Consider the following 17,563-nt stretch of genomic DNA (forward strand, 5'->3'; position numbering starts at 1 on the left):
AATCATTCCTAATCACGACTCACATTGTGCTGTTTTTAAAAGAAAGGTCATACAGATGGCATGTCTTTGAGAACCCCCTTCCTTCGCACTCACCTCCCAAGTTAGGAGTATGGCCAGGTTTGTTAGCTTGGCCCTTTGGTGGGGTGACAAGAGAAATCAGTAGAAAGGTTCTGTTGATGACAAAAGTACAATTGCACTTAATCATCATTAGTCCGTTTTCGATTATCACAATTATTCAAAGCACATAGAGAATGGTGACCTACAGCAATTGATTTTATCCTTTCACTCCAACCCCTCCTGCTTTATATTAGCACTGCTGACAACATGGGAACAGGCTGGTGTGAGGACTCCTTCACCGGAGCCTGGCCTGGCTTTCTCGCCTGAGGGGTCTCTAGTGTGGGAGGGAGGTGGGAGGAGGCAGGTGAGTGGCGTGGAGAGACCAAGCAACACTAGAATGCCTCCTAGCCCTCAAACAGCTCTCCTCAGCTGGCCTGCTGGAACCTTCCATGTTACAGTCATCCTTTTATAATGCACCCGAGTCTAAAACAGCCTTGTGTTTTCGGGAAATGTTGCTTAAGACAGGCAATGCGTTAACTTGCCGGTGGGATGATCCCCACATGAGCATAGACTAACGCACCACACTGGATGTAAAGAGAACTCAGACAAGCACATTTCGTATCCTGGGTATGGGGAGCCAGGACTGACACCCCACAGGCAGGTACTGTGAGGGGACAGAGTTCAGTCTGGCCTGTGGGAGGTTGCTACACAGGGAGCCCAGGTCTACAAGGCAGGAGAGAAGACAGATGATAAGCCTCCTTCCTCTGAGGGGGAACTGACTTGCAAGAGCCTAAAGCTAGTGGGCAGAGGAAGGACTGCAAGAAGTTAGCATAAATTTACCCAGTTCCTAGACCCGTGGTTCATAGCCCTGGCAGCTCATCAGACTCACTGGGGAGTTTTAAAAATAAATAAATAAATAAATTTTTAAAAAGTGACAGGCCCTACCCCCAAGAGTTTCTGGTTTAAATTTTCTTGGGTGTATGTGGTATTTTTTAAAAGTTCTCTAGGTGTTTCTAAGGTGCAGCCCGCATTGAAAACCACGGACTCCAACAACAAACAAACTGATAATAAAGTTCTGGGTATAATCTTGACTTATCTTTTATGTAAAAGCACCAAGAGAAATGGGCCAAATGACTATTTCTGGATAGCACTGAAGGGCGGAGTAGCCCTGTATGGCTGGATGGATCGTACTGAAATCCCATCAGAAAGGAGCCATGCCAAATTGGAAGGGATTGCAAGCGCCCAGCCTCTGGAAGAGCACCAGGCAGACCAGTGAGGCAGTGGTTGGAGGGGGGGCGGTGTACTTTTGCCAGGCAGTCTGGTTAGAGCAAACATGTACAATGCTAGGTACTTCAGGAAGGCGTGGATGAGAGGGTCCCAGCCTCGACTACATTAGAACCACCCCGGGAGCTTGTAAAATTCCCAGACACACCGCACACCAATCCAGTAAGACTCTCCAGGGGTGGGACTCGGGCAACACGATTGGAAGCTGCCTACCTGACTGCAATCTTTGGCTAAGGTTGAGATCCACTGCTTTAAATCACTATTGATGTTTATTCTCAGTAAAACGTAGCTTTTTAAAATTTCAGCTGGAAAGGATATGGAGGGGTCAACCATCCCCCAGGTTTGGAGACCAAGGACCAAGTTTGGGTAGGAGTAACACCAAAGGACCTAGGAAAATAAAGGGAAGAGCAAGAAGGGAAGGTAAAAGGGGGATGAAGGAAATCAAAAGAGAGACTAGAGGGGCAAGGGATATGGGGTGGGGCAGTGCTGCTACTCAGGGCCACAGGGTGTGGCCCTACTGTGGGTATGGATCCCATCCAATGTTGGCGTGCGAAACTCCACATTGCCTCTTCTCTTGTGATTGGGAATGTCCCCTGGGCCAACCCTGATGCCCCTTCTGCTGCCATCCAAACATTTTCCCGTGTTTCCCTCACTCAGAACAGCTGAGGGGTCGGAGCTTGGCATAACAATACCTGGTTTCTGCACTGTGCGAGTAAAGGTCAAGGAAAGGGCGTGTATGCTACTAGACTGGAGAGCCTTCTCTACCGCACCGCTGAGCCGGCCCCAGCCTTCCTTTACCTCTCCAGTAACCGTGGCAACCAGCCCCTCTTGAAAATCAAGCTATTGGGAAGTTCTTTGTGTAGCTGCAGAATTTGTTTCCCTGGACTTCCTCACTTTGTATGTGGCTCAGCCAACTGGAGTCAGAGAGAAGGAGCAGGCTGTCACAGGAAGATCAGATTTTCTCTGCTCTCATTTCTGTGCTTGGGTGGGGGCTTGCTCCCCTGCTGCCTAGGTTGAGGTCTGCCCCCCGCAGCAAGCCCCCACCCCCATCCCCTGCCTGGCCACTCTCTTCTGAATGCATCTAAGTCTGCTTTCCTCTCTTTGGCTATGGTGCCACTACTCCAGAAAGAATCGGAGCAGCTCAAAGAGGTGCTCACGGGGCACTTTGGAAACACCCATACCACAGAGTGTTGGGGTGACAGTTTTAGGAACCCTCCACATGCAATAACGAGTATGAAGGCTTTACCTCAGATATTCTGGAGACCCATTTTGCAGAAGTTACTCGACTCTTCAAAGCTTCTCTTATCTGGAGAGAGAACAAAAGGAGTTAAAAGATTATGAGAAGTCAACACAGGTGCTCAGGCCGGGCGAACACTCTGCTGAGAGAGTGTGTGACCAGCCAGGCCCTGGCAGTGGGATGTGTGGGGTGAGCAACTGGGAGGAGTGCTTCAGGAGAAGGTGGGGAGAGGGAGAGACATAAGGACATGAGGCTGGCACAGGAGACTCCGACTCAGAGGGTAGAACCCGTGGCTACGAAATACAGTTTGCCCCAAGTTGGAGGAATCTTTGATTTCACTTTGGGAGTGGGTTTTTGGAGCACTTGAATAGTTAGACATTTCCCATAGCTTGCCTGTTATTTGAGCCCCCCTTTCTAGGGGCACCTGGGTGGCTCAGTCGGTTAATCGTCTGCCTTTGGCTCAGGTCATGATCCCGGGGTCCTGGGATGGAGCCCCGCGTCAGGCTCCCTGCTCAGTGGGGAGCCTGCTTCTCTCTCTCTCTCTCTCCCTCTGCCTCTCTGCCCTTCTGCCCTTCTGCCCCTGCTCATGCTCTCTCTCTCTCATATAAATAAATAAAATCTTTAAAAAAAAAAAACTTTAAAAAAAAAAACCAACCCTTTCTAGAGGCCAATCCATAGTTAAAAAAAAAAAAAAATCCTATGCAACACAGCAAAAGTCCATGGAATGAAGAAAATAAGAGTAATAAGTAACAATTATATTTTGTTTTTTTAAATATATATTAAATAGATTTCACATAAATATAAATATGAAATGTAAATATATTTAATACATATTAAATAATATATCACATATATAATTATATATTGTATGTTAATGTAATCAATAATAATATAAATTGATCTAATATACTAATAAAGCATGCTTATGTACTAAATAATATAAATAATATATGATATATTGTATGTTAATACTAACATGATATATAATAATATAAATTAATATAATGTTAATAAGGCATGCTTATATATTAAGTAATTTATTAATATATCAAATACATCTTGTTTCTTAAATTATATTTTGTTTTATATTCATACATTTTTTTAAAAACTCTTTAAAGCACTTTTCATGCCTATCGTCTCATTTTATTCAAGAAATAATCCTGTAAAATAGATACTATTATTTCCATTTTACAACTGAGGACAGTAAGAGCAGGAGATGAAGTGACATCCTAAGTCAGTTGACTCCTGAGAAGAACTGAGACTTGACTTCATGTGCCCAGACTCCAGACCAACCTGTCATTTTCCCTACATCTCTCGTGCTGAATGCAGGCGCTGTCTTATTTCTATTCCATCTTCCCTTCTACTTCATAAAATGTCATTCACCTTCCAAGGCCTTCACAGTTAAGAGGTACCAAACTCCTCCAGCTCAGAGTGACTTCACGCTTCCCAGAAAATGCGGTATTCTTTGTCACACACAGGATCCAAAGGGGGAGAAGCACTCCCTGGGACTTGGGGGCTGTGCACTCAAGGGTCCATGGGGATATGGGGAGACAACCTGGGCCTTCTATTTACATCTCTTTCTTTCTCATCCTTTTTAAATTTTATGTTTCATAACGTGCAAAATACATACTTTGTAAATTGATAATAAACCCATCTGGGGACATATGTTCACTGCCTTTTACTGATCCTAAAAAAAAATGTGAGGATTACTGGCATAAACAACTTTATGTCAATTAATCATGTATGGTCCTGTGACATCTTTGAATCTTGACCTTTTACACTATAATGTTAAATGTAAGAGGTTTTGATCTTGATAGAAAGTTCTATGTCTTAGAGTTCTTTGCACATCTCATGACACCTGGTAAATTAATAAGTAATAATGCTGCTGCTGATGCTTTGACAATAAATACTAGTTGTGGTATTATGATTAATAAAAAAAATAATCATATGGTATACAACTGTGTACTACCTTAAACGCTCTCTGTGTTTGTCACTTGCAAAATCACATTTGTTCTTTACCAGGATCTAGCAGAAGAGGCAGGAAAATCATCATTATCTCTGCTTTCCATTTGGAGGATCTGAGTTCCTGAGAATTAAGGAACTCCCCCAGTGGCGCAGAATTAGTACACAGAAATAGAAAGACTGAAACACTAATACTCTACCACCTCTAAATAATTTTTATTAGGTCGATATGTTATTCTAATAACAAGATAAAGGACCAGTGTGAAATACCTCTTTCATAAACCTCAGCTATTAACTTAATAATAGAGTTAATTAATTAATTAATTAAAAATCAACCCTGCAGTGAAGGTGTTTGCATCTACATTTGAGAGAGTTGTTTACTTTGCTCACTCTAGGAGGCAGCACAGTACAAAGGAAAGAGGGTGGGGGCGCCTGGGTGGCTCAGTCGTTAAGCGTCTGCCTTCGGCTCAGGTCATGATACCAGGGTCCTGGGATCGAGCCCCGCATCGGGCTCCTTGCTCAGCGGGAAGCCTGCTCTCCCTCTCCCACTCCCCCTGCTTGTGTTCCTGCTCTCACTATCTCTCACTATCTCTCTCTGTCAAACAAATAAATAAAATCTTTAAAAAAAAAAAAAAAAAAAGGAAAGAGGGTGATCTCAGAAGCCTGAGGAAACATTTGATACTTCATGCATGTTTCGTTTTTTGATATTTCGTGCATGTTTCGTTTTTTGATATTTCATGCATGTTTCGTTTCACCACCTATACACACTCAATCTGCAATTGGAAAATTCCCTTCCCTGAGTCGCCTGCTCTTTAGGGTGGAACTCACTGTCCCAACCTCCCCTGCTGCGGAGGTGCAGCCATCCGACCTGGACTCAGCCAATCAGACATGACAGTGCAAACAAGCAGGTGCCAGTGGACCCCAACAGGCTAGGGGGCGGCGACCTCCAAGACAATAGGAACAGCAATTCTAGCTCAGCCTGGTGAGCTGTGCTATCTGTGCCCAGGGAAGTGGGAGGGGCACCGAGGTCTAGTTCTGTGCTCTAGATTGGGAATTGTCCCTGGCATGTAGCCTCTGAGCCTCCAAGCCAGAGAGCCCTTCCCAAAGATGATATGAGACTTAATAAATCCTCTTTCGGCTTCAACTTGTTAGAGTGGGTTTCTGTAGAGCTCATGGGCAAGTTTAATCACTCTGAGTCTCGGTGTCCACATCCATAAAACTGAAAATAAGAATACCCAAGATCGTTTTAAGGGTTAGAGCTGACGTACATAAAATGCTCAGCTCCACAGGAGTTTGCCAGAGGGTCGATTTTACTTGCATCATAAAGAAGAGTGATGCCGCGTGCAAATGATTGAGGTCAAAGATGCTCAATAAGTGGTCTTTACAAGTGAGGATTTAAGGGCCAAGTACTGATAATGAAAAGAAGAAGGAGAAGAATTTACAATACCTTGGGATCCAGGATTGTTCCAAACACCAAGATGAAGAAGCCCTGAGAAAGACAGAAGAGGGAAGAAGAGCCATTTTAAATACCAGTACTCATCAGTTCCTATTCTGGTAAAAAAACAAAACAAAACAAAACAAAACCACCTAAACTAAAAACAATTTATTAAATCTTTGACTCTCTTAAGGTCACAACACCTAGATTCATCCATTTGACGAATTTTGACTGAGCATCTTCCATGTGCCAGACACTTGGGATACCTCAGTAAATCAAACAGACCAAGGTCCATGATCCATACCAGATGATGGGATTTTCTTCTTAAAATGGGCAAAATAAAAGTGTTTTGCATTTATCAGGAGCTCACCACAATGCATATCTCACCAGAATATAATAGTCTGAGCAAGAGCTAGAGGAGATGTTCAGCCATGGACAGCAACCTTGCAATCCTTGGACAAACTATAAGGAAAGAAACTTCCACAGGAAAAAAAAGCAGAAGTGGCTATGCTCAGCTTCTGTTAACACTCTCAACCTCCTTCCCCATCCATAGCCAAAGATTGTTATAAAACTTGCAAAGAAAAATCAAGTGCATGGACCCTCAGAAGACTAAGACCCAAAACAGACTGAGCTGCTAAGCACATAACGTGTGCTCAGAAACAGATGCTGCAAATATGAGGACATGGAGGGACTTACTTAGCTCTCAGATCCCTTACCATCCATCCAAACACAGACCCCATTCAAGTCAAAAGGAAGCTGTTCCTCTCTAGGTACAGTCCCTTTGAATTGGCCCCAAACCACCCTGGAAGAAGGAAGGAAACGTATTTGTCCCATTTTCAGACAAGGAGAAAGAAACTCAGAGATTCAACTTTCGAAATGTGATAGATTGCAACATTCATTAGACAGTTTCTCCTGAAGGTGTGGTTACTCAGGTCCTGGCTCACCTGAGAGGAGAAATGAGATAAAGACCTTTGGCTAACAAGACATCACCTTGTTAAGCTGCTTCGATTTCATAATCGAATGTTAACCCTTACCCAGGCAGAGGTCTATTAAGACACCTGGGTTTAATGTAAATGGCACCATAAAGATGTTGCACCCCGGTGGTCCTCAGCAGGAACAATACCAAACCCACTGCTACCTCTATTTGTAAAAAAGCTTACCTGAGAGGTGGAGGATTTCACAGAGACTGGTGCCGGCCATAAAACTCATCCATTCCCCCCAAAACATACTAAATATACCTATCCATTCAGCCAGTCCAGCAAGCACTCCAAAGCTTGGAGAGCTTCTATGGGATTGCTTTTCTGTGTGACACTCTTAGCCTACAAGATAACTATTGAAATCTGTCACTCTGTCTACCAAGAAAATGTCATAGATGGCATGGTCCATTAGGTTACAAAGTGTCATTTGTATAAAGATGTTTGGGACAAATACATCCAGGCCTGGTTTCAGTCCTAGGAAGACATTTTTAAATCAGAATCTCCATGAATTTTGCCTAAGAATTAAAATTTTTAAATATCTAGGAACCATAATTTTAGCCTGTTTCCTCCAAAAAATACATTCCTCTGGCTAAAGGACGAAGAGGAATTTCTGTCCTTGTAAGATTTTCAATTTCTCAAGGCTAAACTAAGTATATTCATATCTGCAAAATTTAGCATAATGCTTGACACAAAACTGTCAGCAAATGTGGTGTCTCTGTGTATTTATTTGTGTGTGTGTCTGTGTCCACATCTGTGTGTGTGTTTAATGGCTTTATTATGCAACCTGCATTCGTACAGTCATAAATACGTAACAGGGAAATATTCCACTTTTCATTGGTCCCACCCTGGGAAAAGTTACACAAAACATCATTCAGAAAATGTGGATAAATTATTAATCAAGGGTTTAGTATCTGATTCATAAAAATTCACTGGTAGCAGCTTCTTTGTATTTCTTTTAGTAAATAAAGCACAATTTGAGCAGATAAATCTCAAGGTATTCTCCCAAATTTTAAAATATATGCTTTACTATTATGGAAGGAATGTTCGTATCCCCCCGCCAAAATTCATCTGTTAAATCCTAGCACCCAATGTGAAGGTATTTGGAGGCATGCCTTTGGGAGGTAATTAGATCATGAGAGTGGAGCTCTCATGAAAGGGATTAGTGCTTTTCTAAAAGAGACCCCAGAAACTTCCCTTGCCCGTGCTGCTATGTGATGTCATAGCAAGAGGATGGTTATATGTCTATGAGGCAGGAAGCGGGCTCTCTCCAAACACCGCATTTGTGTGTGCCTTGACCTTGGACTTGCCAGCCTCCAGAACTGTGAGAAATAAATTTCTGTTTATTTGAAAGCCACCCAATCCTTGGTGTTTTTGTTATAGCAGCCCAAATGGACTGAGACATTTACTTTTCTCCCACCAAAACAGCTATGAGGGGGTCCCCAAAACCTTACCCGGCCCACAGTTACTCTCAGTAAATACAAGGGAGGATACCAACCAGGAGTTGTGGATTACAAAGTAAGCAGTCAAGTCAGCAACTGACTACATACTAATAGTTCCCTAGCAAAGGGGTGGGGAGGGGGGTGTTTGAGCTTTAAAACCAGTGGAGCGGGGCTAGGACCGGGAAACCTCCAGAAGAGTCTTTCTCCTACATCTTTTGGACCTCGCCACGTGTTCAGGGGTCTCTTTTCTCTGTCTGCTCCATCAGCGCCCCTCGTCTCGGTTCATCCTAGGATTCTGCTTGTCCTGCTTCCTTCCTCTTGCTTGAACGTGTCCCCCACCTCAGCAGACTGATGGCTCTCCTTTCTCTCCTCTCACACTGGGCATCCCGAGGATGCCCTGGCCCACTGACATGCTGGTAAATAGCAATAACCAGCTCTCCTAATTTGTAGCACTTGCCAGTCTCCATGGTTCAATACTCCCACACTGGCTGGTTTAAATCTAGCAATGCGACATCACCAAGCGTGGAGCTAGGAAGCGACGGACACATCATCATACAGTGTTTCCACCGTACAGATACAATAGATGCAAATGACCTCAGGAGCATAGGAAAGTGTTGATAAATAATTAGAAAGTAATGCCTTTTGAGGATGTAGGACCGTACACAAAACCTTTGTTTTATTTAATTACAAGTTTACATATTTAATTTTTAATGAGGTCAGTTGGCAAAACTCCTGAAAATAGAAGTCATTTCTCTTGAGCCAGTAAACACCAGCCCCAGCACACCAGTGCCTATGGCCTGCCCCAGTGTCTACCCTTCACCCACACCCCGCTCTCAGCTTCTCACCTCCATCAGTACCAGCATTTAGATGAGCTCCACCCTCCTTGGCAGGAGTCAAGGCAGAAACTGAATTGAAATTACAGATTGATCCTGTCACCACAGGTAAAGGAGCTCATGGTACCAAAATGCAAATGCACACGGCCTAGTCCAGAACAAAACTCACAGGCAAGGTGGCCCCTGGGGAGATGAGGAAAGGGAAATGCAGAGGAGTAGATACATGAACTCCTTAAGGGCTCCTGACAGCCAGGGGATACGCTGAACAGAAATTTGAGAACACTAGGTGGTTATCCCAGCCCTATCCGTGACTAGCTGCATAAACATGGGTAAAAGCTATACAAAAAATGTTGGATTCACTTCATCTTTTTCCTATAGAAATGCATAAAAACAGAGATTCAAAAGATGAGGCACCCCTATTATTATTAACCTTGTTCGCCAAGGCGTCAAAATGCTTATTGTAAAACGAAATCATTTTTGAAAGAGAAAAAGGAGAAAATATTTGACTTCAAATATCTATTATCCATCAGGTAAAACATTTATTTTCAAATAAGCCTACATTCAGAAAAAAGGATTATTTTAAAGGTCATTAGAAAAATCAAAGCTTTCTTATCAATTAGTTCCTATCTACATATTTAATATTCAGTAGAATAAACTTTGGCTCATTGGTACACAATGACAGAAAACAATGAAAAAAAACAAATTTCAGTAAGGAATTATTGAATATGAAATACTATACAGTCATTAAAGAGACATATTTATACATAGTAACCTCATAAGAGACTACTATGTATTTTTAAGTGAAAAAGTAAGGTGCATAATAATGTATATTTTTAACCCCTATATTATATCAAAATATATTTTTATATAAGCATAAAAATTTGGCAAGGAGACACATGAAACTGTGAACATTGCTTAATTCATAGAGGTGAGAGAAAAGAAGCTCTCTTTAATATCACTCTGTATGACTTGCCTCATTAAAATAAGATGGCTTCCAATGGGAATTAAAAATTCTAAATGGAAAGAAATATAATAAAGATGCACATTTTAATACCTCCAGTTAGGTACCTGGATTTGGGGGAAGTGGTGATGTTTAATTTCTAAACAGTAGGAGCTCAGCCTTACCATTGTGCTATTTATGATCTTTAGGTCATTTTGGTACTTGGTGCTTTCCTATTCGGTGTTTTATTTCATTTTCCTAACACCGTTATAAGGTGGGCAGTATTATACCCATTTTATAAGTGAGAAAAACGTGGCTCAGAAAAGTTAAGCAAGTATCTTAAGAGATCATTACGCATTAGTAAGTGAGAGAGTCAAGATTTGAACCCAGGCCTTTCTGGGGAAAAATATCTTATTTCCTAACTCAATACGTTACCCCGAATCTGTTGTCTTTTATAAAGAAATACATTGCAGAAGCTCTGGATGACAAAGCTTCTTCCTGAATTCTCCCACTTAGTACTGGGTCAGTAGCACCTAGACTTACCTGGAACGCATTGAGCAAGGAGAAGATAATGTGGAAGGCCAGGATGCTGTCATCGATGACAGTGGCTATCCCGAATCCCCAGGTCAGCCCCAGCAGCGGTGTCAGGATGGCGATATTCTTACTGATTCTCACAATGGCTCTCACCTCTTGGAACATGGAACTGCCAATGGCAGCGCGCTGGGTCTTGACAATCACCAGTGTGACTGTGATCAGGTTTACGACCACGATGGCCAGGGCTGGGACCACGAAGGCCAGGAGGGCCTTGGTCATGTCCCAGTTGAGCCAGCAGGCCTCAGGTCGCAGGTAGCCTTTGCTGGGCTCAGTGGCAGCAACCGTAACAGCAGCAATGAGCAAAGGGCACCCGTAGCCGACTGAAAAGAGAGCAGCCACCAGGACTGATTTGGGCAGTGTATGGAAAACAATCAGGATTCCATAGAGGATAAGGAGTGCCTTGGCAAGCATCCAGAAAAACACAGAAAGGTAAAAGAAATGAACAAAAAATGTTGCTGCCACACACCCATTGTGGTGTGTCACAGGACCACTAAGATAGGAAGCCACAATGAACCACACGTCAGCCATCAGCAAGGTGGCCGCGATGTTGGCGATGCACATGTGGCGTAAGTACGAGATCTCTGTCTTTGTCACTTGGCCCCAGACCAAGGCCTCGATGATCAAGCAAAGGATCAAGCTGCAAATCGAGATGCCCAGGCCTATGTACGTGATATGAATCAGGATCGGGCTCTCCAAGATGTGGGGTGACATAAGAATGGAGAAGGAGGTAAACAACTTGCTTGGCCTACATTTGCAAACAGCTTGCTGGGAGTTTTCTTGAATTATTTGACAGGCCTGCTGGTCCCATCTGCTCTCCAGGGAGTGCCAGCCAACACACTGTGTCCTCCTCTCCTCCGACTTGCTGATCTTTTCAAAAATCAGCGAGATTCTTTTAAGTTCCTTGGGCAAAATGACAGACAAGACGAGCCCATTGACGGTGACATTCTCCAAAAGACTGGCTTCTAGGATGGCCCCAAGAGTCGGAAATGCAATGCTGACGGCCTGGGAAGGAGCGGGCACGTTCTGAAGTTCATCTCTACCGATCAGCACCTGCCCAGTGACCTCACTGCCTGTGTCATTAATTCTCATTGAAAAAGTGAAATTCTTGCCAGCGTTGTCTCGGGATATGGTGGTGCCCGTAGTATGAATGAAGACGTCTGATATGTCAATGGGATACTTACTTATAAATAGCTTTCTTGCAAAGGAATTGACCGAGTGTAGCAAGACACAGCTGCTGTTTCTTTCGGGGATGAAGGTCCAGTTTGAGATGCTTTTGCTGTTAAGAATGTGGTTGGCCATGACGCTGTAACTCTGCCAACGAAGGAGCAGCGTTAGTACTGAGCCACCACCCGAATCTGCCAGGACAGTCAGGGTTCACTTCTATAAAGTGTGGTCCGCCAGCCAGCCGCATAGGCATCCCCTGGGAACTTCTTAGAAGTATGAAATCTTGGGGCACCTAGTGGCACAGTCGGTTGGGCTTCCGACTCTTGGTTTCGGCTTGAGTCATGATCTCAGGGTCCTGGGATCGGGCCCTGTGTGGGGCTCCTTTCTGGGCATGGAGTCTGCTTAAGACTCTCTCACCCTCTGCCCCTCCCACTCGTGCTCTCTCTCTCTCTCAAATAAATAAATCTATAAAAAAAAAAAAAAAAGAAGAAGAAGTATGGAATCTCGGGGCCCACCCCAGAGCTAGTGAATCAGAATCAGCATCGTAATGAGATCCCCAGGGTACTCGCAGGCCATGGAAGTTTGAGCCGGAGAATAGAGCGAGGAAGGCATTGCCCTCATGTCATGTATGAAGCGTCTCCCTGTGAGGCAGGCAAGTGGGCAGCCTTCCCCAAGCTCACTGACATCATCAGTTTCCCTTCACACCATGGTGAAGCCAGCCACTTGCCTACCCTGCTCAGAGGACCCATCATGCAACGAACATCTATTAAGTCCCAACTGTATGCAGGACCCTGGACAGGAACATAGCAAATCGAAATTTGACACCAGAGGCTGAACCTCCTTTTTCTCCTCTGCCTCAAAGATCAAAAATAAAAGAAGTGAATCCAGGTCCACCTCACACTTCTGCAGCAGACATGTGTGGCTGTTTTCTTTGCATGCGGCTATTTTCCATTTTAGCAGCCTGTTCTGACTCACAGGTGAGAGTAGGAAAAGACTCTCTGCAGAACCAGAATGGTTCTTAGAGGTGTTCAGTAGCCGAAATGTACGTTGGAAAAGATTCCCATGTAGGACCCAGCACCCAGTAAGTTCTGTCTCTAAATGCGTATTGGTTGTGTTCACCTTTTCCATTTTCCCTTGTTTATTCTGTGGTGAACATTTATTGAGCATTTGCTACCCAAGCATCACAGACACCGATGTGAAAGACCCTAAAAAACCCACAGAATACTCCAGCGAACCTGCATTCCTTTGCACCAAAATGTCATTCTACCAAATCAAGGTCACTCACCTGCATCTTCGCCTCATCAACACCCGTCAATAGCACCGTGGATATGTTGTGTAGGAGCTGCACGATGACAGCGATGTTTCCCGGGATCCGGGGAGACTGCCGAATGTTCCTGAGTACACAGGACAAATCCTCCGGACACTTTTGCATCAGCATGTCTGTGATGGTCTCAGACTTTCTGGCATACTCTTTTTCTATTGTATTTCCTCCGAATGGCTGAACCAAATATGAATTTGTCTAAGAAAGGGCAAAAAGAAAGTTTGTATTAGGTTACTTTTGCTTTGAATATGAAAGTACCTTTAAAAAAATTTAGGATAGCCTTATCACGCAATTGTACATGCAAAATGTTTTTCAATTTTACATTTTCATAGTCGCATTTGCTATGGGATAACTTGCCCCATACCAAGGTAGGTGAACAGAAAACCAGAGGTCCAGGTTGCCAGCTGACTGCACCTAAACCCTCCCCCTGCCGAGAACAAATGCTATCTCTAGCATAGCACTTCAGAGCGCTTCTGTGTATATACACTGTATCTATGTCCTGTGCATCTGATAAATTTCTAGTCATTTAAGCTTGTTTTTACTAAGCATATTTTAAACATAGACATTCTGAACCAGATTTGGATGAATCAACAGACACCAGCACAAAAGAGTGACTGAAAATAGTGATAAACAGGCTGTCCCACAGATTCAGGCTCTGGGTCCCACACTTCAGAGCACGGAGGGCAAACATGGTCCCCGACTGGCTGCCTATATTTGTAAATAAAGTTTTATTGGGACCCAGGCTGCTCATTAATGAAGTATTGTCTATGGCGGCTTTCTTGCCACAGTGGCAGAGTTGAATACTCACAAGAGAGACCCTATGACCCACAGGGACTAAAATATTAACCATTTGGCCCTTTACAGGAAAAAAAAATTGCCAACCCTTACTTTAGAGGACCGTTTTCTGGCCTCCTTTTGCCTGCCCCCTCACAAGACAAAGAGACTGTGGGCCTAGAGGATATGCCCACTCAGAACTCATGTCCTGGCATCTAGACACTCAAATCCCCTGCTCAGCAACCCCAAGCCCACTTCCGGGGCCTTCATGGGCCTCTTCCCGAAGTCTATGCTACCAAGGATGGAGCATGGCACCATTATGCTCACCACTAGGCCTGAGAGGTGACCAAGGGACACTGGTTGCAGGGTTATGAGCATGTGACCTTGGCTTTCCACCACCCTGGAGGTGCAGGATAGAATCTGATGGGAGACCAGCAGAACATATTTTACTTAGCAGTCTGGAAGCTTGATTTAAAGCATTTAGATATTAAAACATATGGTACATGGGTCTCTGTGTGTATCTTTGCCCAGATTCCTCAAATTAGGGGTGGGCCCGGTGATGGACACCCTGGGGTGGGCAGTCTTTTGAAGTCTCGTCAGGGACTTCAGGTACAGCATCCACTGGCACTCCCCCTGGTCACCCTCCAAAACCACAAAATGGGGAATGTTCCCTAGGACCAAAGAGATGCAAAAGCATTGACTCCTCTGAAGGAATCAGGAGCTGAACTTCAGAAAGGTGAAGCCCCTAGGAGAAGAGGAGTGAAAGAAATAAAAAGAGAAGAAATAATATTTCACCTGATTTTATTTATCAAAATTTGATTTTTTTAAAATGTGTCATTACTTAAGTATGTATGGAAATAGGTTCATTTGTTTGATAATGAAGTCCTTCCCTTTAGGTCAGCTTGCTCCTCATGCTTTACTGAGCACAGAAATCACCTGGGGATCTTGATAACCTGCAGCTTCAGATTCAGCAGGTCTGGGGTGGGGCCTGCATATCTAAAAGTTCTCAGGGTAAGGGCGCCTGGGTGGCTCAGTCATTAAGCACCTGCCTTCGGCTCGGGTCATGATCCCAGGGTCCTGGGATCCAGCCCCACATTGGGCTCCCTGCTCAGTGGGGAGCCTGCTTCTCCCTCTCCCTCTGCCTGCCGCTCCCCCTGCTTGTGTTCTCTCACTCTCTCTCTCTGTCAAACAAATAAATATAATCTTTTTTAAAAAATAAACAAATAAAAGTTCTCAGGGTGGCCCATGCTGCTGGTCACAGAAGGGTACATTGAGGACCGAGGCTTTGTAGTAAAGAGCTAAGAGCAAAGATGGAGAAGTAGGCCATGATCATTCTCGACAGCTCTTCTAGCTCTGAGCTGAGGATAAGGTTCCTTTGTGTCATGAAGTGTGTGGGAGCCCAGAGCACAGACTTTCAGATGCCCAGATTTAGGACTTCCATTCTTGTGCAGAGAGAGAAAATGAGTAGGTGTTTATTCACGTTAAAAAGCACTCACCTACCAGCCCTGCTTCGTGCTCCCCCTCTCTCTTATTGACCACAGTATGCATTGCTAATTTGGGGCTCCCCTCTGTGTATGAGAAGAAGGATATTACCTCAAAGATGTTGAAGGCATTAAGAGTCCGGCAGGTTTCAGTGATCTTGTACCATTTCTTTTGCCTGCATAAAAACCCCGTATTCCCCTGAGTGTCAGGAGGGCAAGGTTGGCTACAGTGGGAATTGTCTACACAGACACCATCACATACACCTGGGGAAATAAAAGGTATCAGCATCAGATGGAGAGCTCAGGGCTCTGCACTGCATGGGCCAATCACCAAGGTGTCAGCATAATGAGGACACATAAACCCCGTGGACATCAGATGTATTTTCTTCACAAAGTGGAGGAAGGTTGAAATAGATCAGTGATCATCATCTATTTCAGTGACAAATACCTGTTGTCTCCAACAAACTCTTATCCAGAACTCAAACGTATAAAACAGATAAAAGTGGAACTTCCCCAGGTGAAGTGACAAGGGAGAGCCCACGTTCAGTCCACGAGGTCTCTCATACCCCACAGCTCCCTCACAGTCCTCCAGCTCCCCAGAACACAGTATGGAAGCCACTGCACCCCATGTTCTTTGAGAAAGCTCTCAGCTCCAGAACTTCGTTGAGTTATGTCATCCATGAGTTCTCACAGCCCTGCTCTGGCCACTGCTCCAGGCTGGCCTGGCTCAGTTGAAAGAGTTCATGGCATAGAACTCTCTGGCCAGGATGATGCAGAGGGTCCTGGGAGGAGAGGGGAGCAGGGGCCAAAGGTACAATTTAATATGAGAAAACTAAAGAGTCCAAATGCGAGCCATCAGGGAGTCCCATCTGTCATGCCATCAACAGAGGGCTGAGCATGGCTCTCTGTCCTAATAAATAAACAAAAACTTCCATTTGATTACTAACCACTGCCAACATACCATGTGGCCTGGCAGAGATCTTCTCCTTGCTTTTGTTGGCAACCTAGAAAGGGAAAATCAAAATCCACATGAAAACTAATCGTTGCAATGCCAGCCCAAGGATCCACTTTAGGCACAGGCTAATGATGCCAGGCCGCCACCAACAGCCAAGACCATGAAGTATGTCATCATTTTGTCATCAGTCTGGACAGTTTTCTCTCCTGCTGCAACTCAGCAGGATCCCTCCTTCCTCTCCAGCAAGAAGGACCAGCATTCTATCCAAGAAATACACCAAGAGCAGAGGTGGAATTATGTGGAAGCTAAAGGAGGCTAAGCTTGGGAATCCCTTGCTTGTATGGGCCCTTTCAAAACACTGACAGAGGGTCCAGCAATGTGTTCACACGATCGTATATTTTATTAAATTTTCAAAGCAAAACAGTTTAACCATCTTCTGTTCGGACCACTACTTTTTGCCACTCCACTTTGCCTTCCTTCACACTCTCCCTCATTTTGGATGGATAGCACCAGAGAGGTTGTAGGTATTTATGGAATCTGGACAAGTAAAGGTTGAATTGAGGATCCATCTAGTTCGAACTTAATAGGATAGAGTCATGAAATTTGCAGTCATTTCCACATTACAATGGGGACATCGACATGTAAGTGGCACTCATTTTTAGAGTATTTACAATTCTTAAAAATATAGTATTTACAATGAGTCACAGAACGAGAAAATTCTAAGTGTTCTGGACACCTTGCAGCTCATATTTCAAAGAAACTTGTTAGATGCTTTCCCAAAGTTGACAACAGACTTACATATTTACATGGCATTACTAATAATGAAAGGAGAAGCTGAAAGATATTTTTCTAAACTAGCAATAATAAAAAACAAATTTGATCAGTAATGCTGGAGGAAAAACTGAATAATCTTTCTATCTTCTCTACAGAAAAGAAAAATATTATAAAATTATTGACATGCAAGTATGCAGCCAAAAATGTAGAGAAAAAGATGTGGGCAGTTTATTAATAAAAATACTGTGATTTTACTGGGTTTATTACTGAATAATGCTGAGTAATTGCTGAATGTAAAACTCTTTAGCATTTCTAAATTTGTTGTAAAATTTGAAA

The 17,563-nt window shown here is 43.8% G+C and overlaps 1 protein-coding gene across 2 annotated transcripts in view; it reads right to left on the reverse strand.

The window, feature by feature from the left end:
- ADGRF2 (adhesion G protein-coupled receptor F2) overlaps positions 1 to 17,563 on the reverse strand; it is a 38,504-nt gene that overhangs the window by 3,699 nt on the left and 17,242 nt on the right. The window contains exons 3-9 of one of the 2 annotated variants that reach the window (XM_044917496.1): positions 16,460 to 16,502; positions 15,611 to 15,762; positions 13,208 to 13,441; positions 10,708 to 12,069; positions 5,988 to 6,029; positions 2,588 to 2,647; positions 94 to 170 (exon numbers count right to left, since the gene is read on the reverse strand). In XM_044917496.1, the coding sequence (XP_044773431.1) occupies positions 123 to 170; positions 2,588 to 2,647; positions 5,988 to 6,029; positions 10,708 to 12,069; positions 13,208 to 13,441; positions 15,611 to 15,762; positions 16,460 to 16,502 (1,941 nt within the window). In that variant the 3' untranslated portion in view covers positions 94 to 122. The remainder of the gene's footprint in view (positions 1 to 93; positions 171 to 2,587; positions 2,648 to 5,987; positions 6,030 to 10,707; positions 12,070 to 13,207; positions 13,442 to 15,610; positions 15,763 to 16,459; positions 16,503 to 17,563) is intronic. The other variant, XM_021692082.1, reaches the window with a different exon arrangement.

Source organism: Neomonachus schauinslandi, chromosome 8 (assembly GCF_002201575.2).
Source record: "Neomonachus schauinslandi chromosome 8, ASM220157v2, whole genome shotgun sequence".
NCBI lineage: Eukaryota > Metazoa > Chordata > Mammalia > Carnivora > Phocidae > Neomonachus > Neomonachus schauinslandi.